Source organism: Salmo salar, chromosome 09, assembly GCF_965601325.2.
Source record: "Salmo salar chromosome 09, fSalSal1, whole genome shotgun sequence".
NCBI classification, from domain to species: Eukaryota; Metazoa; Chordata; class Actinopteri; order Salmoniformes; family Salmonidae; genus Salmo; species Salmo salar.
Window position 1 is genome coordinate 41,765,831 of NC_138299.1, and position 21,252 is coordinate 41,787,082.

The following is a 21,252-nucleotide window of genomic DNA, read 5'->3' on the forward strand; positions in this document are numbered from 1 at the left end:
AACAGTAATCTGGTGAGCAAGGGTTTATTAGTATTCTAGGGCAACAAGTAATGACAGAAGAGAAGCTGCATGTATCTAATTATAGACAAGTTGACTAACAACTAGCTTACCAAAATGTTGGAAATTATAAGCAGAAACATAGGCCTATCAAAAAAATCGCTCTGCCATCACTGACTGTACAGCGCCTTTTCTATATTTGTGGGTTAGGGTCTGGTGCGGGCCTCAGATTTTCACTTTATCACATTGTCTGGCGGTTGCAGATGGGTTATTAGCAATTGTGGACTGCTTGGGTGACAAACAGCTGTGTGTGTGTGAGAGAGATATTATGAATGTACTTTAAATATTTGCACATCTTTACAACAGGCTGGTGGGAGGATGTATAGGAGGATAGGCTCATTGTAATGTCTGGAATGAATTAAATGGAACGGTATCAAAAACATCAAACATATGGAAACCACATGTTTGACTCAGTTCCATTCCAGCTGTTATACTGAGCCATCCTCCTATAGCTCCTCCCACCATCCTCCAACTCTACATAGCCATAATATGACATTTGAAATGTCTATTCCTTTGAAACTGTTTTGAGTATAATGTCTACTGTTAATTTCTGATTGTTTATTTAACATTTGTTTATTATTTATTTCAGTTGGTTTGACAATGTAAACATGTTTCCCATGTCAATAAAGCCCTTTGAATTTAATTTGATATTAAAGCCACGTTCACGTCCTAGTCGGAACTAGGAAACTCTGAAATGTTCTACTTGTTAACTGGTTGTAGTTATACACGTGCCGGTTCGAGTTTCCTAGTTCCGAGTAGCACGTGAATGCGGCATTAGCTATAATGAAACAACTGAATGCAAATTCCCATAAATGAAAACAATGTAAACCATAGTAGTTGTAATGTACATAAATTGAGTTTAGGAGACGTTACAACAATCTACCAGTTGAGGATGAGTAACTACATACAAATACAGTACCAACACAACACAGGATTTTGAAGACTGATCCCTCCCTCGGACCAACCCTTTCGTCCCTTGGCTAGTCATGTGACAAATAAACTGCTGCAATATTCTGGGGGCGGGGACTTGTTCAAATTCAAGCGTCCAATCAATGGTGGGTTTCTGACAAAGTCACTATGATCATCCAATCAAACGCCATATCGGAGATTACTGGGCGCGTTGGGCGATTTTGAATTTTCAGCAGCATTGTCTTTCGGAGCGAAATCGCAAGAACAAGAATCACCGCTTTTAGGTGAGTTCGGATTTCTACCTAAAACTTTTTTTTGTTGCAACAAGTTGGTAAAGCAGATAGTTAAATTGGACACAATATTGTTTTGAACAGTTTTGGTAGTTGCAAAACTACTATCTCTTCGTCCGCTGTGACTTTTTCTTTGTTTACATTCGATATGAAAAGCGGTCTAGCTAGCGCTAAATTAGGCCAACGTTAGCTAACGGTAGTTTGATTTAGCTAGCGTTAGCTATCTAAGCTAAAGTGCATAAACGCAGAAAAGTAATATATTTGATAAAAGGCAGTAGAGTTATGCCTCATAACGAGTCAGTAGCAGAGAGTTTTCCTTTTAGTTTTTCATAGTTCATGATTCTCCACTAACGAAAGTATGCGATACATTTGATAAAAATTCTTGTTAAATATCACATCCATAAAAATATATTTTTTTGGGGGGGAAACATCTTATTCAGTATTTTTTTAAGGTGTACTTAAATAATTACTTTGCCACATTGAATAGTATGAGTAAGGTATTGAAATCAATTGATACTCTTAAGCTTTTCCCAAAAATGTTTTATTTAAATACCCTGTATGTGTTTTTGTCTTTATCTGTTTGATATGTTGTGTAAAAACAATTTATAGATTTTTGTAACACATTCAAATTTGTATCCTTCAAAATGTATGGAATTTCAATACACATACACCCCCCCCCCCCCGTGATGATCAAACACTATTTACCGTACTGAGTCAAACCTGTCAGAAACTTTGTCACTAGTAGCCCAATAAATATGACAAATTCCTGATAATTGTATATGCACTTTTACATTTGGATATAGCATTTTTTATTTAACATCAATAAAATATCAGAATTGTGAAATTCAATACAAAACTTTGTGAATCTGATGTAATATTTAGTGCTATGTCACTAGCACTGCCTCCATTCAAATATGCTTAGCTAGCTAACGTTAGTTTTGGTACTTCTCCCCTCCCAGGATATGCCGGTTGAGGCTCGACGTAGCTAGCTACAGATATTGAAGCAGTATGAGCTGGGTAGTGGAGGAGTGGAAGGATGGTCTTTCAGGTAAAGCCCTGCAGAAGATACAAGAGATTGAGGGACAGCTGGACAAGCTGAAGAAGGAGAGGACTCAGAAACAGTTCCAGCTCGACTCACTGGAGGCCGCTCTACAAAAACAGAAACAAAAGGTTTGTGACTTAACTTATGGTGTTGAATTCCAAAACATGAACAATACTTTTTCCTAGGGGAATTTCTGTTTTTACATTGTCTGTGTGTTTGACATTCAAAGTTGTGTGTTCTCCAGGTTGACAGTGAGAAGAGCGAGGCGTCTGCCATTAAGAGGGAGAACCAGGCCTTAGTAGAGTCATGTGACGCCGTGGAGAAGGCCCGTCAGAAGGCAACCCACGACCTGGGGGTCAAAGTGCAACAGGTCAGCAACCTGGAGGGTCAGCTCAGCACCAGCAAGAAGACCATAGAACGACTGGAGCAGGAACTCAAGAAGTGAGTGGCTTGCTCAGTACTACTGTACACTAGGGCTGTACGAGAAATCCGTTGGCTTTGTGCACATACTGGAGATGCTTAGCTAGCCTAGGAATAGGATGGTTACAACATGTTAATAATAACACTGTATTCCTCTCTACAGATATAAGAATGAAAAGGACCGTTCTCAGCCCTCCCACTCCTCTGATCTACAGTCCTACAGCACTCCTCAGAAGACCTTTGCCACTCCTGCTGCTACTCCCAGCTACAGACAGCATGGTAGAGTACCACAATATGGCCCACTTACATTCTGTGCAATTGGCTCATTCATCCCCCCCTCCTCTCCCCTGTAACTGTTCCCCAGGTCGTTGCTGTAAATGAGAATGAGTTCTCAGTCAACTTACCTGGTAAAAATGTGTCACGGTGCAGTTGTAGCCATGGTTGGAGTCAATTCCATTTAAATTCAGAAAGTAAACCAAATTCTGATTTGGCTGATGTAAAAAGGGCTTTATAAATACATTTGATTCCAAATATTACTAATTGAAAAATATTGGAGGGAATTTCAGTGTACTTCCTGACTCGTTTGGAATTTAAAGGAAATTGACCTGAACCCTGGTAGACGCCTCCATAACTAGTATTACCTGTCTATTTTACGTGCATGGTTGTGGTGTGAACAGTTTCTCTTCCCCACAGACTCCAGACTGGAGGACCTTCAGGAGAGATACAACCAGGAGGTGGAAGAGAGGAAGAGACTGGAAGCTGAACTGAAAATCACACAGGTCAAAGTGAGTTGAAATGCTCAGTAGCACAACCACACAGTCAGATGTAGTGCAGGGACTACAATTGGACTGGTTTTGTTAGCATGATAATCCACTATGACACTCTGGAACTGAAAGGTCCCCGTTCCAAATACCAGAGTCTTTTGATGTGCCTTTGAGCAAGGCACTTAACCCTAATTTGATCCAGGGGCGCCGTACTACTATTGCTGACCCTGTAAAACAACACATTTCACTGCACCTATCCGGTGTATGTGATAATAAAACATCTATACCTGATGAACTAGTCATACAAATCAAAGTGTTGTTGTTGCTTTGAAGTAGCATAACATATGGTATATACAGATGTGGTCAGAAGTATTGGCACCCTTGCATAATTCACTATTTCTTCTAAAATAGTTAGAAATGTCAAACACTGTTGGTGTTTACAGGTGTAATTGTTTGATTTCCAACTGCACAGGACCAAGAAGAACAAATCTAAACTGACACTGTTATTTTTCACTTTAAAGTTTAAATAAATTGCCTGGACTAAATTATTCTATCGTTTATTGTGTAATTGAATTCACCTGTAGTGCAGGTGCCTATAGGTAAAAATAGCAATTAAACATGTTTTTTAAATAAAATTGCAGGGGTGCCAATACATTTGACCACAGCTGTATGGTGTAATACCAGCCCCTCCAGGATTGACCTGCGTTTTTCTGTTATATTTGTGGGCAAAAATGTTTGATTTTGCTGTTGCAGTTCTTAGACTTTGCATGGCAATTTACTATGATTTTTATCCAATTGTCCCAAAAACTCAGCTGACACATTTTATGTGGTTAAGTGCAGTGATAAGCTAAAATTGTGAACCCTCCTTTTGTATTGCGGTGAGCAGACAGTTTTATGCTGTAATATTGCAGTGATTTGTCCAATTTGCAAGCCCTCGTAATATGCAGGGAATTGTTGATTTTGCACACAGAAGAGTTGCAATTGCAAAATCCTGGAGGGACTTTAATACGATGCATAATGACACATGGTTCTGTCTCGTCTTCTAGCTGTTGAACCAGTCGTCCGTCAGTCATAAGGACATTGGCACCCGGCAACAAGCAGGCTCCTCCATATTCCCATGGCAACAGCAGGACAAGGGCCGCCAGTCCCAGGGCACCATTGAAACGCCCCTGGCTAGGCGGGCAGGGGGCGGGACATCCGCTGGCGGCTTCCTGTGGAACACAGAGGATACACCAATCAAATCCATCCAGCGAATCAGCACGTCTGTATCCCAGTTTGATTCTGATGGCTCCTCCTCCCAGCAGATGGAACAGCTGAGGATGCTGAATCAAGGTTAGGCCACTCCCTGTTATACTAATACTATCCTTTAGGCCATGCCCTGTTATACTAATACTATCCTTTAGGCCACGCCCTGTTATACTAATACTATCCTTTAGGCCACGCCCTGTTATACTAATACTATCCTTTAGGCCACACCCTGTTATACTAATGCTATCCTTTAGGCCACGCCCTGTTATACTAATGCTATCCTTTAGGCCACTCCCTGTTATACTAATTCTATCCTTTAGGCCACTCCCTGTTATACTAATTCTATCCTTTAGGCCACTCCCTGTTATACTAATTCTATCTTTACAAACCCTGTCAGTAGGCACATTTGTGAGAACGCGCTGTAACAGAAAAACAAAATGTTCTGACTGGGAAAACTCCGGTGGTGTAGTCGCGTCTCCTTGTTTCTCAATGTTTGGTCCTGTTTTTTTATGTCTTGTCAGAGCTGAAGAGTAAAGTGTCTGAGCTGGAACAGCATCTGCAGTCACAGGAGAAGGACGCGAGGATGCAGAGCAGCAGGCTCCAGGAGCTCCAAGGCCAGCTGGACCAGGCTAGGAGAGACCTGACAGACAGAGACAAGACCCTGGGCAAGAGCATAGATGAACTTAGCAAGGCTACCACTCAGCACGAACAAGTGGTCGCGAAGGTAGGGGATATATGGAGTATTAAAAAATAAAATCATTTGCTAATGCATTCCTGTTGTGTTTCTGAGGGCTGTTTTGAACACAAGAAAATGTATGAATCATTACTCTGCTTCCTCCCAGTGTGTGTCAATGGAGCAGAAATTGAAACAGGTCTCTGAGGAGATGTCCTGCCAGAGGCACAACGCTGAGAGCTGCAGACGAGCTTTGGAACAGAAGGTCAAGGACCAGGAGAAGGAGAGCCAGAAGGTCTGCTCCCTTTGTCCTCTGTTCTTTCAGACTTTCTAGTTGAAATTAATACTGTGAATCCACCTGTGGCAACTTCAATCTCTGTTACCCATGTTTTTTTTTTGTGGAACAGCTGTTGCTGAAGGGAGGTGTATAAATGTATGTTTTCTTGTGTTTGTGTGTAGGAGCTGTCCCACCTCCAGAGCAGCCACCACTCCCTAGAGCAGCAGTTTAACCAGACCAAGACCAAGCTGAACCAGGAGATACAGCAAGCCAAGAAAGACCACAACATCCTGCAGGCTGAGATGGACAAGGTAATGTAATACGTTGTGATTATGGGCTGGAGTTATTCATTTCTACACGTCACTGACAACCACTCAAAGTTCACTTCCTGTTACCAAGTATGACACTTCCCTCCCTGCCCTCTGCCAGGTGTCATGCCAGAGGAGCCAGCTGGAGAGAGACCAGGAGGAGCAGAAACAGAAGCTGCTGAGGTCAGAACAGAGCCTACAGGCCAGCCAAAACAAGGAGCAGGACCTCAGGAAGAAATTTGAGGTGGGCCATGATTCATGGAATTTCTCTTTAAACCTGTTATGTATTCTTCTGTAACGTGTTCATTTGTGGAAAAATGTGCTGGACTAAATAAAAAAACAGTGAAACCACACACACCAAAAACTACTATTTTAATATACGCACACAATGTTTCACCCCTAGCCTGGGTGGTCTTTAAGGACATTGGATGTCCTCCATCTTGAAACCAGAGGTAATCTGATTGTTTTGTGTTTAACTTGTCCAGGAGCTGCAGAGAGAGAAGAACATTGTGAGCGCCCAGCTGGACCAGGGTAGCAAGAGGCTGTCTCAGCTGGAGGAGGAGAGGAAGACCTCCGAGCAGAACCTCAAACGCACCCAGAGCATGCTGGATGACTTCAGAGGTAGGTTGTTGGTTTTGTTTCACCTTTATTTATCCAGGTACTCATTGATATAACATTTATTGTTTAAGTGAGGCTTTGTGCATGGTTTCTAAACCTATCTATTATGATTTAGCAATGTAAAAGTAATGTTTTAAATCCTGTTTGATGTGGAATGAGCTCATTTTCATTCCTTGTCATGTCATATCTCTGGTTTTGGCTTCCCCCCCATTAGATGTTGTTTCTGTGTGTCTGTTGTTCAACAGCCAAAAATGAAGCCCAGTCCGAAGAGCTGAAAGGACTTGTCACTAAACTGGAAAGCCAGACCAGATCGTCAGCCCAAGATCTAGAGAACCTAAAGAAAACGCTCGCAGACGCAGAGACCAAGAATGACAAGACTCAGAGTGAACTGAATACCCAAAAACAGGAAGTGGAACAGATCACAAACAAGCACAGCGCTCTGGAGAAGGAGATCCAGGAACTGAAGACAACCCTGACCACCACTCAGAGCGAGTTTGTGCAGCTGAAGAAGGAGTACGAGACACTTCAGGGATGGAAAACAGAGAAGGAGACGCTTGTTAACGAGACTGAGGCTGTGCAGCAAGGCTTTGTCGACAAAATCACTGAGCTGGAGAAGAGTCTGGGCTCGTTGAACGACGATAACAGAGGTCTAAAGGAGCAGCTGAAGACTCTGGAGGCTGAGAAGGCTTGTCTATCGGGGCAGATCGACTCCCTGAAGGGAGAACTCCTCAACAAGTGCACCGACCTGGAGGAGAAGGGCCGCATGTACGAAGAGCTTCAGAAACAGCTGGAGGAGTCTGACCAAAAACACTCCAAAAACCTGGAAAATGTTGGGTTGCAGGTGACCCAGCTCGAGGGACAAGTGAAGGACCTGGAGTCCAGGTTGCAGGTGGAGACTGGCAGGGCGAAGCGGGCCGAAATGTCTCACACTGAGCTCCAGGAGCAGTACCAGGCAGCCTGCGACCTGGCCCGGTCCAAAGATGCTCTGGTAGAGTTAGGCCAGAGCGAAGCAGCCCAGCTCAGGGAGAGCCTGGCTCAGACCACGGCCCTACAGGAGGAACAGCTGGCCAGGTTTACCCAGGAGAAGACCGCCCTCCTGATGGAGTGTGAGGAAAGCGTAGCATCGAAGGCAGACGAGGCTGAGCAGGCCAAGCTGAGTCTGGTTAAGATTCAGCTGGAGCTGCCGTTCCTCCAGGACCAGGTGTCTTCACTGGAGTCCAACCTGAAGATCCAGAAAAGTTTGGGTGTTAAACTACAGGCCCAGTATGACAACATTGTCAATACTAAAGAAAATCTTGTGGAGAAGCTTTCCGAGGCAGAAAAGAGAGGGGAAAGTCTTCAGGGTGAAGTCAATAGCCTCTCAGAGCAGGTGAAGACTGTTGGCTCTCTACAGGAGCGCTGTGATAATCTGACGGCTGCGGCACAGGAGTCCATAAGCGCTCTGCAGAACATGACCGAGACCCTGACCCAGACTGAGACAGAGCTGCAGACACTGAGAGACGTGGTTGTGAAACTAGAGGCTCAGGTGAACGAAGCTGAGACCAAGGCATCAGATCTTGAGAGGGAAAAGGCAGAGATGGCAGAGAAAGTAGACAAAATCCAGAGGGAAGCTGAAGAGGTTTCTGTGAAGTATCAAAGCCTTCAGGACTCCCAGGAAGAGGAGAGGAATGGTTTGCTGAAGCAGATCTCTATATTGAAGGACAGACTCGCTGAGAATAATGCTGCTTCCACCCAGCTGTCTTCTGACCTGAATAACTCCCTGGAAGCTCTGCAGAAGACCCACTCGGCTGCCGTGGAGCTCAACTCCAACCTGGAGAGCAGCCTGGTGGAGAAAACAAACCTAATCTCTTCTCAGGAGATGCAAGTCAAAGAGCTCTCAGAGAGACTCCGTAAGGAAGCCGAGAGCCATGTCACAGAGCTGGAGACTTACCTCCAGAAACAAAGAGGCCTGAAGGAGCAGCTTGAGATTGTAAATAGCCAGCTGGAGAGTAAAAGCCAGGAGGCAGCCGAGGCTAAGGAGAAGTGGGAGAGGGCCTCACTAGAACTGTCTAAGCTGAGAGAAGATTTGTCTTCTGCCAGAAACAGTGTCGATGAGAAAGGCCGTAAGATCAAGAGTCTGAAAGAGAGGTTGAACCAGGCTGAGTCTGAACAAGACAAAGCTACCGATGCCCTGAAAGAGAAGGTCATCAGCATGAACAAGATCAAGGTCCAGCTGGAGATGCTTCAGATGGACCTGGAGGACAACGAGGCCTGCATGAATACCTTTGACACCCAGATAGAGGAGCTTAAAGGAACTGTGGAGGAACTCAGAGGAACCGTGGCCTCTCTGAACGGGAGACTGGAGGAGAGCGCGACGCAAAGGTCCACCCTGGAGACCGAGCTGGGCTCTGTCAAAGAGCAGCTGTCAGAGAAGAGCTGTGAAGTCACCCAGATGACAGCAACTCTTGAAGACACTCGCAAGCAGATGCAGGCTGCCTTGTCCACAGCAGGTTTAGTGGAATCACTCCAGGCCACTGTTGATGGGCTGATGGAGACCCTGGAAGAGGAGGTTAGAAAACACGGCCAACTGGAGATGGACATCATTCAGCTCACCGCGGAGAAGGAGCAGTTGACCGTGGAGAAGGAGCAGTTGACCGTGGAGAAGGAGCAGTTGACCGTGGAGAAGGAGCAGTTGACCGTGGAGAAGGAGCAGTTGACCGTGGAGAAGGAGCAGTTGACCGTGGAGAAGGAGCAGTTGACCGTGGAGAAGGAGCAGTTGACTGTGGAGAAGGAGCAGTTGACCGTGGAGAAGGAGCAGTTGACCGTGGAGAAGGAGCAACTTGAGGCTGACTTGCAGAGGCACAGTCTGAATGCTGGGGATGAGAGGGACGAGGTCAAACAGGAGAACGAGTGTCTCCAGCGTACGCTACAGAGCCTGACGGAGAACTACGAGGCTGTTCAGTCTGCGTTTGAGAGAGCAACCCGGCAGAGCGAGGACGAGGCCAGAGAGAGGATCGGAACGTTTGCGAGGGAACAAACCGAGCTCCAGCAGAGACTGAGCGGACTGCAGGGTGAACTAGCCCTGTTCAAGGAGCACTATGACAGCCTGATGACTCAGGTAAATCGGAAAGTGGGAGAGCTAATTGTGTATGTTATTTTGGGATTTCGTTTTTAGTGTTTATTTTACAAGGCAGGTCAAATTCTTATTTACAACAATGGCCTGTATTGTATAGGGCCTTGGAAGCAAAATGTGTTTTGTAAATGTATTATAATTATTATGACAGGCAAGCCAGCAGCAGTCCCTCATAGAGCAGCTTCAGACCAAGAGAGACCAGCAGGCCTCTACAGGAGAGGCGGACGGGCCGACGTCAGGCTCCTTCTTCAACGTCAGCTTACCCTTAAAAGAAGATACCGTGGAGATGAAACCAACAGGTTTGATGATGATATGATAAGACATTGAATTTCTAGTGGTTATGCTTTCCATTTACACAAGTCTTGATGTTAATATAATATATGCTTCGGGTTCACAAGGATTTACTTTTTCATTGATCTCATCAGATGACCTCCACAACTCTGAGGTACCTCAACAGGCAGGAAGTGACGGCAACGATGAGCCAGCTGAAGAGTTCAGTGACTGCATGGATAAAGTCCCTGTAGAGCAGCAGAAAGCGCTCAGTGAAAGCCTAGATAATGATGTGACACTCAGCAGTGAACATCCTGCAGTCTCTGAAACTCCCCGTGACCAGGACCAGCTGGTCCAGAGCAGGGAGGTGGTCAGAAAGCTAGAGGAGGAGCTACAGACCCTCCACTCCCAGCTTGACCTCGCTACCTCTGAGATGACCCTCAGGAAGGAGCTGTGCTCTGAGCTGGAGGTCAAAGTTGAAGAGTTAGAGGTGAAGGTCCAACAGATGGAGGAGGAGAGGTGTGGTGCCGCGGAGAAGATTAGCGCTGCCCTAGTGGAGAGACGGACTCTAGGTTGGTTTTTAACTAAACACAAAAACTTTACAGAACTCTCCTTTGTTGACCCCCTCCCTAATATAAACAAACAAACGCCATACTGTTCTACTTGTCTTTCTTGCACTAACACTTACTAGCACTGATTTGGCTCATAGCTGCTTTTATGTGGAAGGTTTCTACTCTCAATAACGTTGATACGTGATTGTCTTACCAACCTTAGTTTAACGCAGTAACTGTAAGTTCCTCTGGATAAGAGCAGACGCTAAATGACCAATATGTCAAAAAAGGTTTTTGTTTCAATCTTTTGTCCTGTGTATTATGTTTACTCTCAAGGGTGTTTTAATGATGACAATAACATGTATTTATTATTATCAGGTGACCAGATCTCAGAGTTGACAGAGGAGTCAGAGTCCCTGAGACTGGCGCTGCAGACCTCGAAATGTCAGCTCTCTGATGTCATGGAGATGCTGGAGACGCTGGAGATGGCCAAAGGTAAGGACCAGAAACCCAAATTGTGGACCTCTGGAAATTACTAATTCTATTATCTAATTTTATCTTTGTAATATTCCTCATTTTAATAGTGCTAGCATCTAATTGGTTAAATATTTGTGCTTTAGGCTAATGTATAGAAAGTGAAAAGATTTTTATTTTATTTATAAATTAATGAAGATATGATTCTTCCATCCCGAAGGTGGTTGGAGCGAGAGGTTCTTCCAGGTGGAAAGCGAACTGAAGAGGGTTCGTTCTGAGAAGGCCAATCTGGAAAAACACATCCTCTCCATGGAGGCCGATTTGGAGTGCCTGACAGAGCAGAAAGTCACGCTGGAGACGGAGATGGAGGCTAGCCGCAAGGCTAAATGTGACCTGGCCCAGCAGCTGGCCACACTCACCTCAGAGAGCGGACAACTCAGACAGGAGCTAGTGTCCTGCAGCGAGGATAGAGATGAGCTGGAACAGTCCGTGGCACAGTGGAAGGATAAGGCAGAGAGTCTGGAGAAGACAAACGTGGATACTAGAGAGGTTATTAAGATCTTAGAGGAAGATATCAGAAATGGGAAGAGGGAATCTGATGTGACGTCTGCTAACCTGGAGAGTCTGCAGAAGGAGAGAGTTCAGCTGGTGCTGCAGTGTCAGACGCTAGAGAAGACCATCACCCTGCAGAGCGGGGAGAAGGACAACCTGATTAACCAACTGAACAGCTTCAAAGATAACCAGAGCACTGCGAGCAGAGACACTGAGTCCATGGCCTCTAAGATCCTGTCTCTGGAAGGGGAGATATCTAGACTAGCCCAGTCTCTGGAGTCTTCTCTGCTAGAGAAAGGAGAGATAGCCTCACGCCTCAACTCTACCCAGGAGGAGGTGGCCCAAATGAGGTCGGGCATCGAGAGGCTCCGGGTCCGCATAGAGTCCGACGAGAGAAAGAAAAAACACATGAGCGAACTGCTGAAGGCTGCCCAGAGGAAAACTGATGCTCTTCAGGACCAGATTGACAAACAGGAGAGAGAGAGGGAAGACGCTGACCAAAACCTAGAGGAGGCTGTGCTTCAGGCCGAGACGGCCATGGCCCAACTGGAAGAGTTGGAGGAAGAGAAGAAGGAACTGGCCAGGAAGATTGAGGAGATGACCACCGAACTGGACAGCCTAAGAAATGAGAAAGAGAGGATTGAGGGAGCGCTCTCCCTGAAGAACGCAGAGATTGAGGAGATGAAGGCAGCAAACCGAGCTGCCACTGAGGAACTGGAGAGGGGGATGAGAGAGGCGGAGGACAAACAGAGGGCAATGGTGGAAGAGTTACAGGCCCACCTTGGCTCGGTGAGCTCTGAGCTGCAGAAATGCAGAGAAGGCCTGGAGGGAGAGAAGGAGAGAATGCGGTCTCTAACGGAGGAATGGGAGAAAGAGCGGGAGAGGATGCAGTACTTAGTAGGTGAATGGAAGACTGAGGGGGAGAGGCTGAAGAAAGAGGTGGATCGACTGCAGGCTTTGGAGATCGAGCGGGAGAAGGAGAGAGAGATGCTTACTCTGAGACTGCAGGAGGACCTGGAGGCACAGCAGAGAGAGATGGGGGACATCAGAGAGAACAACAACACCCTGCAGCAAGAGATGGAGAAGCTGCAGGCGCGACTGTCGGAGTGGGAGCAGAAAGAACAGACTCAGTCTGCAGAGAGACTAGAACTACAGCAGCAGGCAGAAAGCTACAAGGTCAGTGGTTTTCTATAGTCCTATTGATATGTAGAATAGTTTATTCTTAGTATTTGGGGTTTTCATTCATCCATATGAGACTGGAATGATCTTGGTACTTTGTACTTTTCAACCATGGTTAATGTGTTGGAAACAGAGATGTGTTCACCTGTGCCAGTCTTCTGGTTCAGCAATGCAGTGTCAGTCACACTATGTATGTCCTCTTTCTAACACACTACCGACTCCTCCCTAGTTATCCCTGGAGGAGGTTACCTCAGAGAAGGAGGTGCTGAAGGCACAGCAGGAGGAGGAGGTGGCAGCCCTTAGGGGTGAGCTGACCTCGGAGCAGGAGGTGCTGAGGGGACAGTTGGCTGCAGCGGAGGAGGAGATCAGAGGTCATCTGTCAGAGCTGAGCAGCCTGAGAACCAGAATGGAGGAGCTCAGCACTACCATCACACAGCAGGACAGCAGCAAACAGGTGTACAGCCCTTGTCACATTGTTGCTTTACGGCCTGGAAATTCATTGTATTAAATTCGGAGTGAAAACCACTTGAAAATGTATTACTTTTTTTTTTTTTTTTTTATCTGTGAGTGATTATTATGGTGACTAATATTATTTATCTGTGTCCTGTCTGGAGGTATCTGAGCTGAGCTCCAGAGTGGCCCGTCTCTCTAAGGAGAGGGACTCAGCCCTCAGTAAGGTTAACCTGTGGATGAACTCCTGTAAACAGCTGGAGAAGGAGAGGGAGGCACTTGTACTGGAGACCCAGCAACTACAGGCCAGCCAGACACCAGGTACCATTATCTACTACATTACCATCAATAATAAATATCATTGATATATGAAAACAGTAGGGGCCCCAGAATTGAACCCTGGGGAACCCCACATGAATACTTACATTATTTGAAACAAGTGGTGGAAAAAGTAAAAGTAAAGATACCTTAATAGAACATTTCTCAAGTAAAAGTCACCCAGTAAAACACTACTTGAGTAAAAGTCTAAAAGTATTTGGTTTTAAATGTACTTAAGTATCAAAAGTAAATGTAATTTCTAAAATATACTTAAGTATAGAAAGTAAATGTATAAATCATTTCAAATTCCTTATATCGCAAACCAGACGGCACTATCTTTTAATTTATTTTATTTACTGATATCCAGGTGCACACTCCAACACTCAGACATAATTTACAGTGCATTTGGCAGGGATACAAAAATTCGCCGTTTTGAATCCAAAATAGGTGACCTACATGATTCGTATCGATCCGATGAGAAAGTTTGGGGGGGGTGCTTTGGATCACTACTGGCTGTAAGCGAAAGAGTGATGCGCGTTTGGAGCGATACTGGCTGTATCCAAGGCTCAGCCAAATCATTCACATATCAACAGAATGCAACACGCGACTGAAGAGAGAAGAGACAACCAGTTCGCTAGTTACAGCATCAGCTTTGGAAAGACGAGAGTGTAAAGGCAGTTTGGCAGTTAACAGCAGCGCGTCCCCTGAACCATAACCAAGAGGTAACGTATGGTGACAAGCCTGACCACGGAGACCAGGGGTGAGAAGGTGATGAAGCGTACTTCCATGAGCTGTAACCGAAAAACAACTGGCATTTGCAAAGTTTGAGGTGAGGGAGAAAGTGTGGTGGAACAAGTATTATTAGCATTGTTAAGTAACGTTATCTTCCTAGCTTGATCGAATTATCCGTTTAGCTAGCCAGAGAAATGTTGAGCAACATTAGCCAACTTAACTGAACAAATAATTGAGTTTATTGTGTGAAAAATGGCAGGCTAATAACGTCAAACAGCTAACACCACCTAGCTAACGTTACCACGTCAGATGAGCTAACGTTAGTAACCTAACCAATTCGCTATAGTATTAACTGGTCTACGACTCCTTGCCGTTCCTCAACTTGCGTTAGTTTCTTACTGGACTCTGGTAATCAGTATGAAATGTTAACTAGCTAACCAACTAACTAATATCTGTGAACTAATGTTTTCCCTCTACAGTATGTGGTTAATTTTTAGAATGAGAGAGTTAGGTGAAAATAAGGTGTTTGTTAAACAAGTGTATTCAGGTATCAAGTGTAGCTGGAGCTGGTCCAGGCTTAAACTGGATGCCACTATAGAAGTGAAAGGAACACCACACATCTTCCCTATTTCTCACTTGTTCAGTACAGTGGATCAAAAGGGCTATGCCAGGTGTACTCTGCCTGAAAGAGATCAGTTATGCCAACAAAGGGTATCATGCTCTGCTGGCACATTGTAGAACAGATGTCCACAGACAGAAAGTGTAATAATGTGCAGTGTAGTCCAAAGACATTGCTTTTGTTGTGTTGAACTTGACAGTAACACTTGTGAGTGAAATTATTTAAATGATTTACTCAGTGAACGTTATTTTTGCACACATGTAGCCTTGTGCCCTTGATCGATGTCTACTATAGTGGCCAGTATAATAGAGCAAGAATAGAATGCCTGTTTTTCATTCTTTCTACTTTAAGATGTTTTTTTTCTTTCCCAAGTACAATATTTAGATGTGTGTGGTCACAAGCGTTCTATTATAAAGGCTGTCATGGCTAACTGCAATATTAGTGTATCGTTCTCTCTCATTTGCAGTAAAGTCTAGGCAACAAATAACATTGGATTGCTTTCTTTACATTTTTTTGCTGTGAGTAAGTTCACATTATCCACTTTTTATTTTACACACAGAGACTGATCATGTAGATCATATTCGTTGTTGTTTAATTACCGTAATTTCCGGACTATTAAGCGCACCTGAATATAAGCCGCACCCACTGAATTAAAAGAAAAATATTATTTTGAACATAAATAAGCCGCACATGTCTATAAGCCGCAGGTGCCTACCGGTACATTGAAACAAATGAACTTTACACAGGCTTTAACGAAACACGGCTTGTAACAAAAATAAACAGGCTTTAACGAAACACGGCTTGTAACAACAACAAAAAATTAGCAGTAAACAGTAGCCTACCAAGAAAGTCATTGGTCACTATCATCCTCCTGTGCACTGAAACCACTCGGAGTTGAATAGCCTCAGAATTGCTTCGTCCGATATTGGATCGTTTTCATTGTCGCTCTCGTCACTTTCATCCGGAGGCAAATCCCCCGCTGAGCCCTCTTCAACATGCAGCAGTCCAGCCTTTCGAAACCTGTTGATGATAGTGGATTTTTTGACAATGCTCCACGCTGTCAGGACCCACTGGCAGACTTGACCATAAGTTGCTCTTCGCATGCGGCCCGTTTTAGTGAAGGATTTCTCCCCACTTGTCATCCAAGCCTCCCACTGAACACGGAGCGCCACCTTAAATGCACGATTTACACTGATGTCGAGTGGCTGCAAATACTTTGTTGTGCCCCCAGGAATCAGGGTGACAAAATGACTACCGTAATCAGAATGATGGGAACTTTGAGAGCGCTCGATTTAATCTAAACAGTAAACAAAAAAGTTGTTTGACCTTAACCCGTTCGGCAATTTCATTGGTCTAATGAAAGCTTCATGCCGCCAAAAAACTGAGCACGTCACAGAATGTTTTTTTTTTAAATGTGAAAGCGGGAAAAATCCATGTATTAGCCGCGTCATTGTTTAAGCCGCGAGGTTCAAAGCGTGGGAAAAAAGTTGCGGCTTATAGTCCGGAAATTACGGTAGTTAAAACCTGCATGTCCCCCTAGCAGGGATTTGTTGCATGTTCCACCTTTTTGGGCCTTCAGCAGTTTGCATCCCTGATTTGAAAAGTATTCAAACCACTTGACTTTTTTCACATTTTGTTACGTTACCTTATTCTAAAATGGATTAAATGAATTAAAAATCCTCAATCTACACACAATACCCCATAATGACAAGGTGAAAACAGTTTTCAAATTTGAAATTTTATTACAAGTAAAAAAAAAACAGAAACCTTGATTACATAAGTATTCAGACCCTTTGCCATGAGACTCGAAATTAGGCTCAGGTGCATCCTGTTTCCATTGATCAACCTTGAGATGTTTCTACAACGTGATTGGAGTCCACCTGTGGCAAATTCAATTGATTGGACATTATTTGGAAAGGAACACACCTGTCTATGTAAGGTCCCACAGTTGACAGTATGTCAGAGCAAAACCCAATCCATGAGGTCGAAGGAATTGTCTGTAGAGCTTCGAGACAGGATTGTGTTGAGGCACATCTAGGGTAGGGTACCAACAAGAACACAGTGGTCTCAATCATTCTGAAATGGAAGAAGTTTGGAACCACCAAGACTCTTCCTAGAGCTGGCCGCCCGGCCAAACCAAGCAATCGGGGGAGAATGGCCTTGGTCAGGGAGGTGACCAAGAACCCGATGGTCACTCTGACAGAGCTCCTCTGTGGAGATGGGAGAACCTTCCACAAGGACAACCAACTCTGCAGCACTTGCTTGAAGTTTGCCACCTAAAGGACTCTCAGACCATGATAAACAAGATTCTCTGGTCTGATGAAGAGAAGATTGAACTCTTTGGCCTGAATGCCAAGCGTCACGTCTGGAGGAAACCTGGCACCATCCCTACGGTGAAGTATGCTGGTGGGAGCATCATGCTGTGGGGATGTTTTTCAGTGGCAGGGACTGGGAAACTAGTCAGGATCAAGGCAAAGATGAACAGAGCAAAGTACAGAGAGATCCTTGATAAAAACCTGCTCCAGAGCACTCAGACTGGGGCGTTGGTTCACCTTCCAACAGGACAACGACCCTAGGCACACAGCCAAGACAACGCAGGAGTGGCTTCAGAACAGGTCTCTGAATGTGCTTGAGTGGCCCAGTCAAAGCCCGGACTTGAACCCAATCGAACATCTCTGGAGAGACCTGAAAATAGCTGTGCTGCAACTATCCCCATTCAACCTGACACAGCTTGAGAGGATCTGCAGAAAATAATTGGAGAAACTCCTCAAATACAGGTGTGCCAAGCTTGTGCGTCATACCCAAGACTCGAGGCTGTAGTCGCTGCCAAAGGTGCTCCAACAAAGTACTGAGGAAAGGGTCTGAATACTTATGTAAATGTAATATTTCAGTTTAACACGTTTGCAAAAATTTCAAATCCTGTTTTTGCTTTGTCATCATGGGGTATTGTGTGTAGATTGATGGAAAATAACTTTCACCCATTTTAGAATAATGTTGTAACATAACAATGTGGAAAAAGTCAAGTGGTCTGAATATTTTTCAGATGCACTGTACAAACTAGTCACTTGTGTTTAGTGAGCCCTCCAGACCAGAGACAATGGGGATGACCCAGGGATGTTCTCTTGATAAGTGCATGAATTTGACCATTCTCCTGTCCCGCTAGCCATACAAAATGCAAGGAGTACTTTCGGGTGTCAGCGAAAATGCATGGAGTAAAAAGTACATTATACAGTAATTGGTCAAAAATATAAATAGTAAAGTACAGATACTTAAGTACTACTTTAAAGTAATTTTACCTAAGTACTTTACACCGCTGTTTGAAACAACTTCAGATTGTGGAACATCATATTACATTTAATTGACAGGGACAATGCACATTAATCATCATTTCTATAAATGTTGCTAAAACAGATGTAGATTTTTTTGCCCCTTTTTTCCCCCCCATGTTAAACATAAACCCATTGACATGTAAAATCTCCCTGTCGTTCCAGCTGGTAAAGAGAGCAGTGATGAGGTACAGAAGAGGAGCATTGAGGAGGTGCAGACTGAACTCAAAGAGTTGAAGAAAGCTCTAGAGGAGAGGAGTGAGGAGGTGCAGGTGCTCAGCAAGACTCTAGCAGAGAGAAGCAGGGAGTTGGAGGTGCAGAAGAGGAGCAGTGAGGCTGAACTGGAGGAGCTTACTGAAGCCTTGGAGGAGAGGAGCAGGGAGGTGGACGAGAGCATGGATAAATACTGCAGCCTGATGGTCCGTGTCCACAAGCTGGAGGAGACCAACGAAACGCTGAAAACACGTCTGGAACGCTTTGTCACGCACACCACTAGCAGCACGGCTAACAACGCTAGCAACACGGCTAACAATGCTAGCAACAAAACACCCAGGCGAAAGTCAGGCAGGAGGTCAGCCGCCAGGGCACAGGAAGCACTCATACCATTGTGTCCCGCAGAGATGGACTCTGAGAACACGATGCCTGCTGGTCAGGGGTCGTTGGGGAAGAGGGGTTGTGGTGCGCTAGCAGCTAGCGACAACAGCAACACTCCATTTAAAGCACAGGAGGCCCTTCTGAACACTGCCAAGAGGATCAAAGCAACAGCAACCACGCCCAGACCAGGAAGTAGACAGGAAGAGGAGGAATTAAGGCCAGAGGGACTTCCTGAGCTGGTGCAGAGAGGTGAGACCTGGGAACATGGTGAATGGATGATGGATTCCAACAATAACTTTGTTCTTATTGAAGCATAATAACCTGAGCTACTACTATCCGCCTCATGTTCGATTTCTCTCATGTCTCTCTCAGGGTTTGCTGATATCCCTCTAGGAGAGGCCAGTCCCTTCATCATGAGGAGAACCGCAGTGCTGCGCTGTAGCCCTCGTTTGGCCGCCGCCCGACACAAGGTGAGTTTCACACACACACACAAGACGGAGCACCTGCAGATTGTCACGTGCAGCCAGAAACACAGCCCTACACTGCACACGAGACACACCCACAGGGGGGCAGCAGAGTCCTGAAGGTGAGCCACACACTGCAGTTAAATTACAGTGTCATTGGTCAGCAGAGAGTAATATAAGCCATGGGAGAGATGGAGGGTAGAGAAGAGACTTGTCACTAAAAGAAGGTGTGAGGTGGTTGTATTCAGTCAGTCAGCCTAACCTCGGTCACATCTGCAATGGGGACCCTCTTTTCTCGGCTTAGAAAATCACTCTTGACTACGGCTCGCTGGAGACCTGATAACATTCACTCACACACGTCAGTAGCTACGTTTCCATCCAATTGGCGAGCAGACTTTTGAAAGATGCCACCATGTCAAATGAACAATAGAATTATAGAATTCTACTGGCATTTCCCTGTTTCCATCAGCCGGTCGTGACTTTTTTCCGCAAGACATTTGGGAGACGGCTTCCTTTCTCGGGCCCATTCAGGAATAGCACTTAAAAGAACACCCTCTCCATAACTTCAGTTTAATGAAAGATCACATCCATATTGGGGGCATATTAACTTGTGGTGAAGCCTCCCTGTGGTAGTTGCAGAGCACAGGAGGTTGGTGGCACCTTAATTGGGGAGGACGGGCTTGTGGTAATGAGTGGAATGGTATCAAATACATCGAACATGTGGTTTCCATGTGTTTGATGCCATTCCATTTGCTCTGTTCCAGCCATTATTATGATCCAGCCTCCAGTATTGCAGAGGAACTTTGTTATGCTGTAACTAGTTTGTCATACCACCAGGTACCTTAGAAGCTGGGGGGTGGACCATTTAACTTTAGGAAGACAGGGAGAGTCCACTCATGTCTCTGTCCATAACATGGCCATTTAAAACCCTTTCCTACTCTTGCAGGTGCTGGAGCCCCTGTCCCTTCAGAGCCCTGTCGGCATGGCAACTCTGCCAGACAGCCCTGGTGGGAAAGGCCTGTGTGTTAGTCCTGCCCCCAGTGGCGAGGAGAGGCGTGGCCGTCGGTCCCTGAGCACACGGAAGACTCCGGAACAGAGGGAGAAACGCAAAGAGGCCATGATGACATCACGCCAAGAGGAGAACTGCCAAATGCAGTAACATAGCAACTAACTAACCTGTACAATCCTTACCAGGAGTAGATGCCAGTAACACCCCAGACCAAACCAATATGATGACAGAATACTGGTGTCAGAATGTCTGAAATGGCATTACTAATGAAATGTATCTGTCTGTGTTACAGTAGTACAAATGGAATGTGATTATCCAATGTGAGCTGTAGATATTAAATGTTTCTGTGTTTGTTTTGTTCTGAACCTGTTTTATATTTTCTATTCCTCTTGATTTACTACTACTGTTAATAGCACAACAAACTTGTTGGTTTTCCAGACACAAATTAATCCTACTGGACTAAAAAGCATGCTCAATGGAGAATCTCCATGCCATTGGAACTTAATGTGTGTCTGTGGAAACTAGCCCATGAAGTCGTGTAAGATAAACTCCAATACCTAGTTCTGAAGCGTTACTGGTCTTTTCTGTGTCAATAACTAATAATTCCACTTCACTCCAGCTCATTGGTTGTTCATAATGATATAACTGCTGTTTTACTAAACATTGTGATCACATTTGCCTGACTGTGTCTCTTTTAACCCATGGTCTCACATCAGTGTACACATGATTTCCTTTTGCTTTGACTTACATGGTATTTTCTCACTCTTGGTTGTATTCAGTCAGACGGCAACTAGTCTGTCGACACACACCTCGACACTCTCTCTCACACACACACACACAGCTTAGGAAATCAATAATCCTGCCTTTTGAAGCCATAGGGAGAGAGATCTCACTGCACAAAATACCCCTGTGTTAAGATCTGACACATCTTGACACATTGAAATATGCGATATCTGATTGTGTCCAGCTCACAAACATGCCGTATCAAATGCTTCA

General features: G+C 44.9%; 1 protein-coding gene across 1 annotated transcript; it reads left to right on the forward strand.

The window, feature by feature from the left end:
• Window positions 1-1,151: 1,151 nt before the first annotated feature.
• On the forward strand, window positions 1,152-20,930 carry cenpf (centromere protein F). The gene is made up of 21 exons (XM_014211512.3): window positions 1,152-1,250; window positions 2,216-2,426; window positions 2,543-2,739; window positions 2,882-2,997; window positions 3,412-3,503; window positions 4,529-4,814; window positions 5,252-5,454; window positions 5,573-5,698; window positions 5,863-5,991; window positions 6,110-6,232; window positions 6,474-6,609; window positions 6,852-9,703; window positions 9,870-10,017; window positions 10,144-10,560; window positions 10,918-11,034; window positions 11,234-12,741; window positions 12,974-13,198; window positions 13,359-13,515; window positions 18,355-19,032; window positions 19,156-19,253; window positions 20,194-20,930. Exons 2-21 carry the CDS (start codon window positions 2,265-2,267, stop codon window positions 20,404-20,406), a joined length of 7,983 nt encoding a protein of 2,660 aa, XP_014066987.3. The 5' UTR covers window positions 1,152-1,250; window positions 2,216-2,264; the 3' UTR covers window positions 20,407-20,930.
• The last annotated feature ends 322 nt before the right edge of the window (window positions 20,931-21,252 follow it).

Bases quoted from the DNA above. Each gene is read 5' to 3' on its own strand.
- cenpf (XM_014211512.3), top strand. From the start codon at position 2,265: ATGAGCTGGGTAGTGGAGGAGTGGAAGGATGGTCTTTCAGGTAAAGCC. The intron at 4,815-5,251 runs GTTAGGCCACTC...ATGTCTTGTCAG, and splicing joins GCTGAGGATGCTGAATCAAG to AGCTGAAGAGTAAAGTGTCT. The intron at 6,233-6,473 runs GTGGGCCATGAT...TAACTTGTCCAG, and splicing joins ACCTCAGGAAGAAATTTGAG to GAGCTGCAGAGAGAGAAGAA.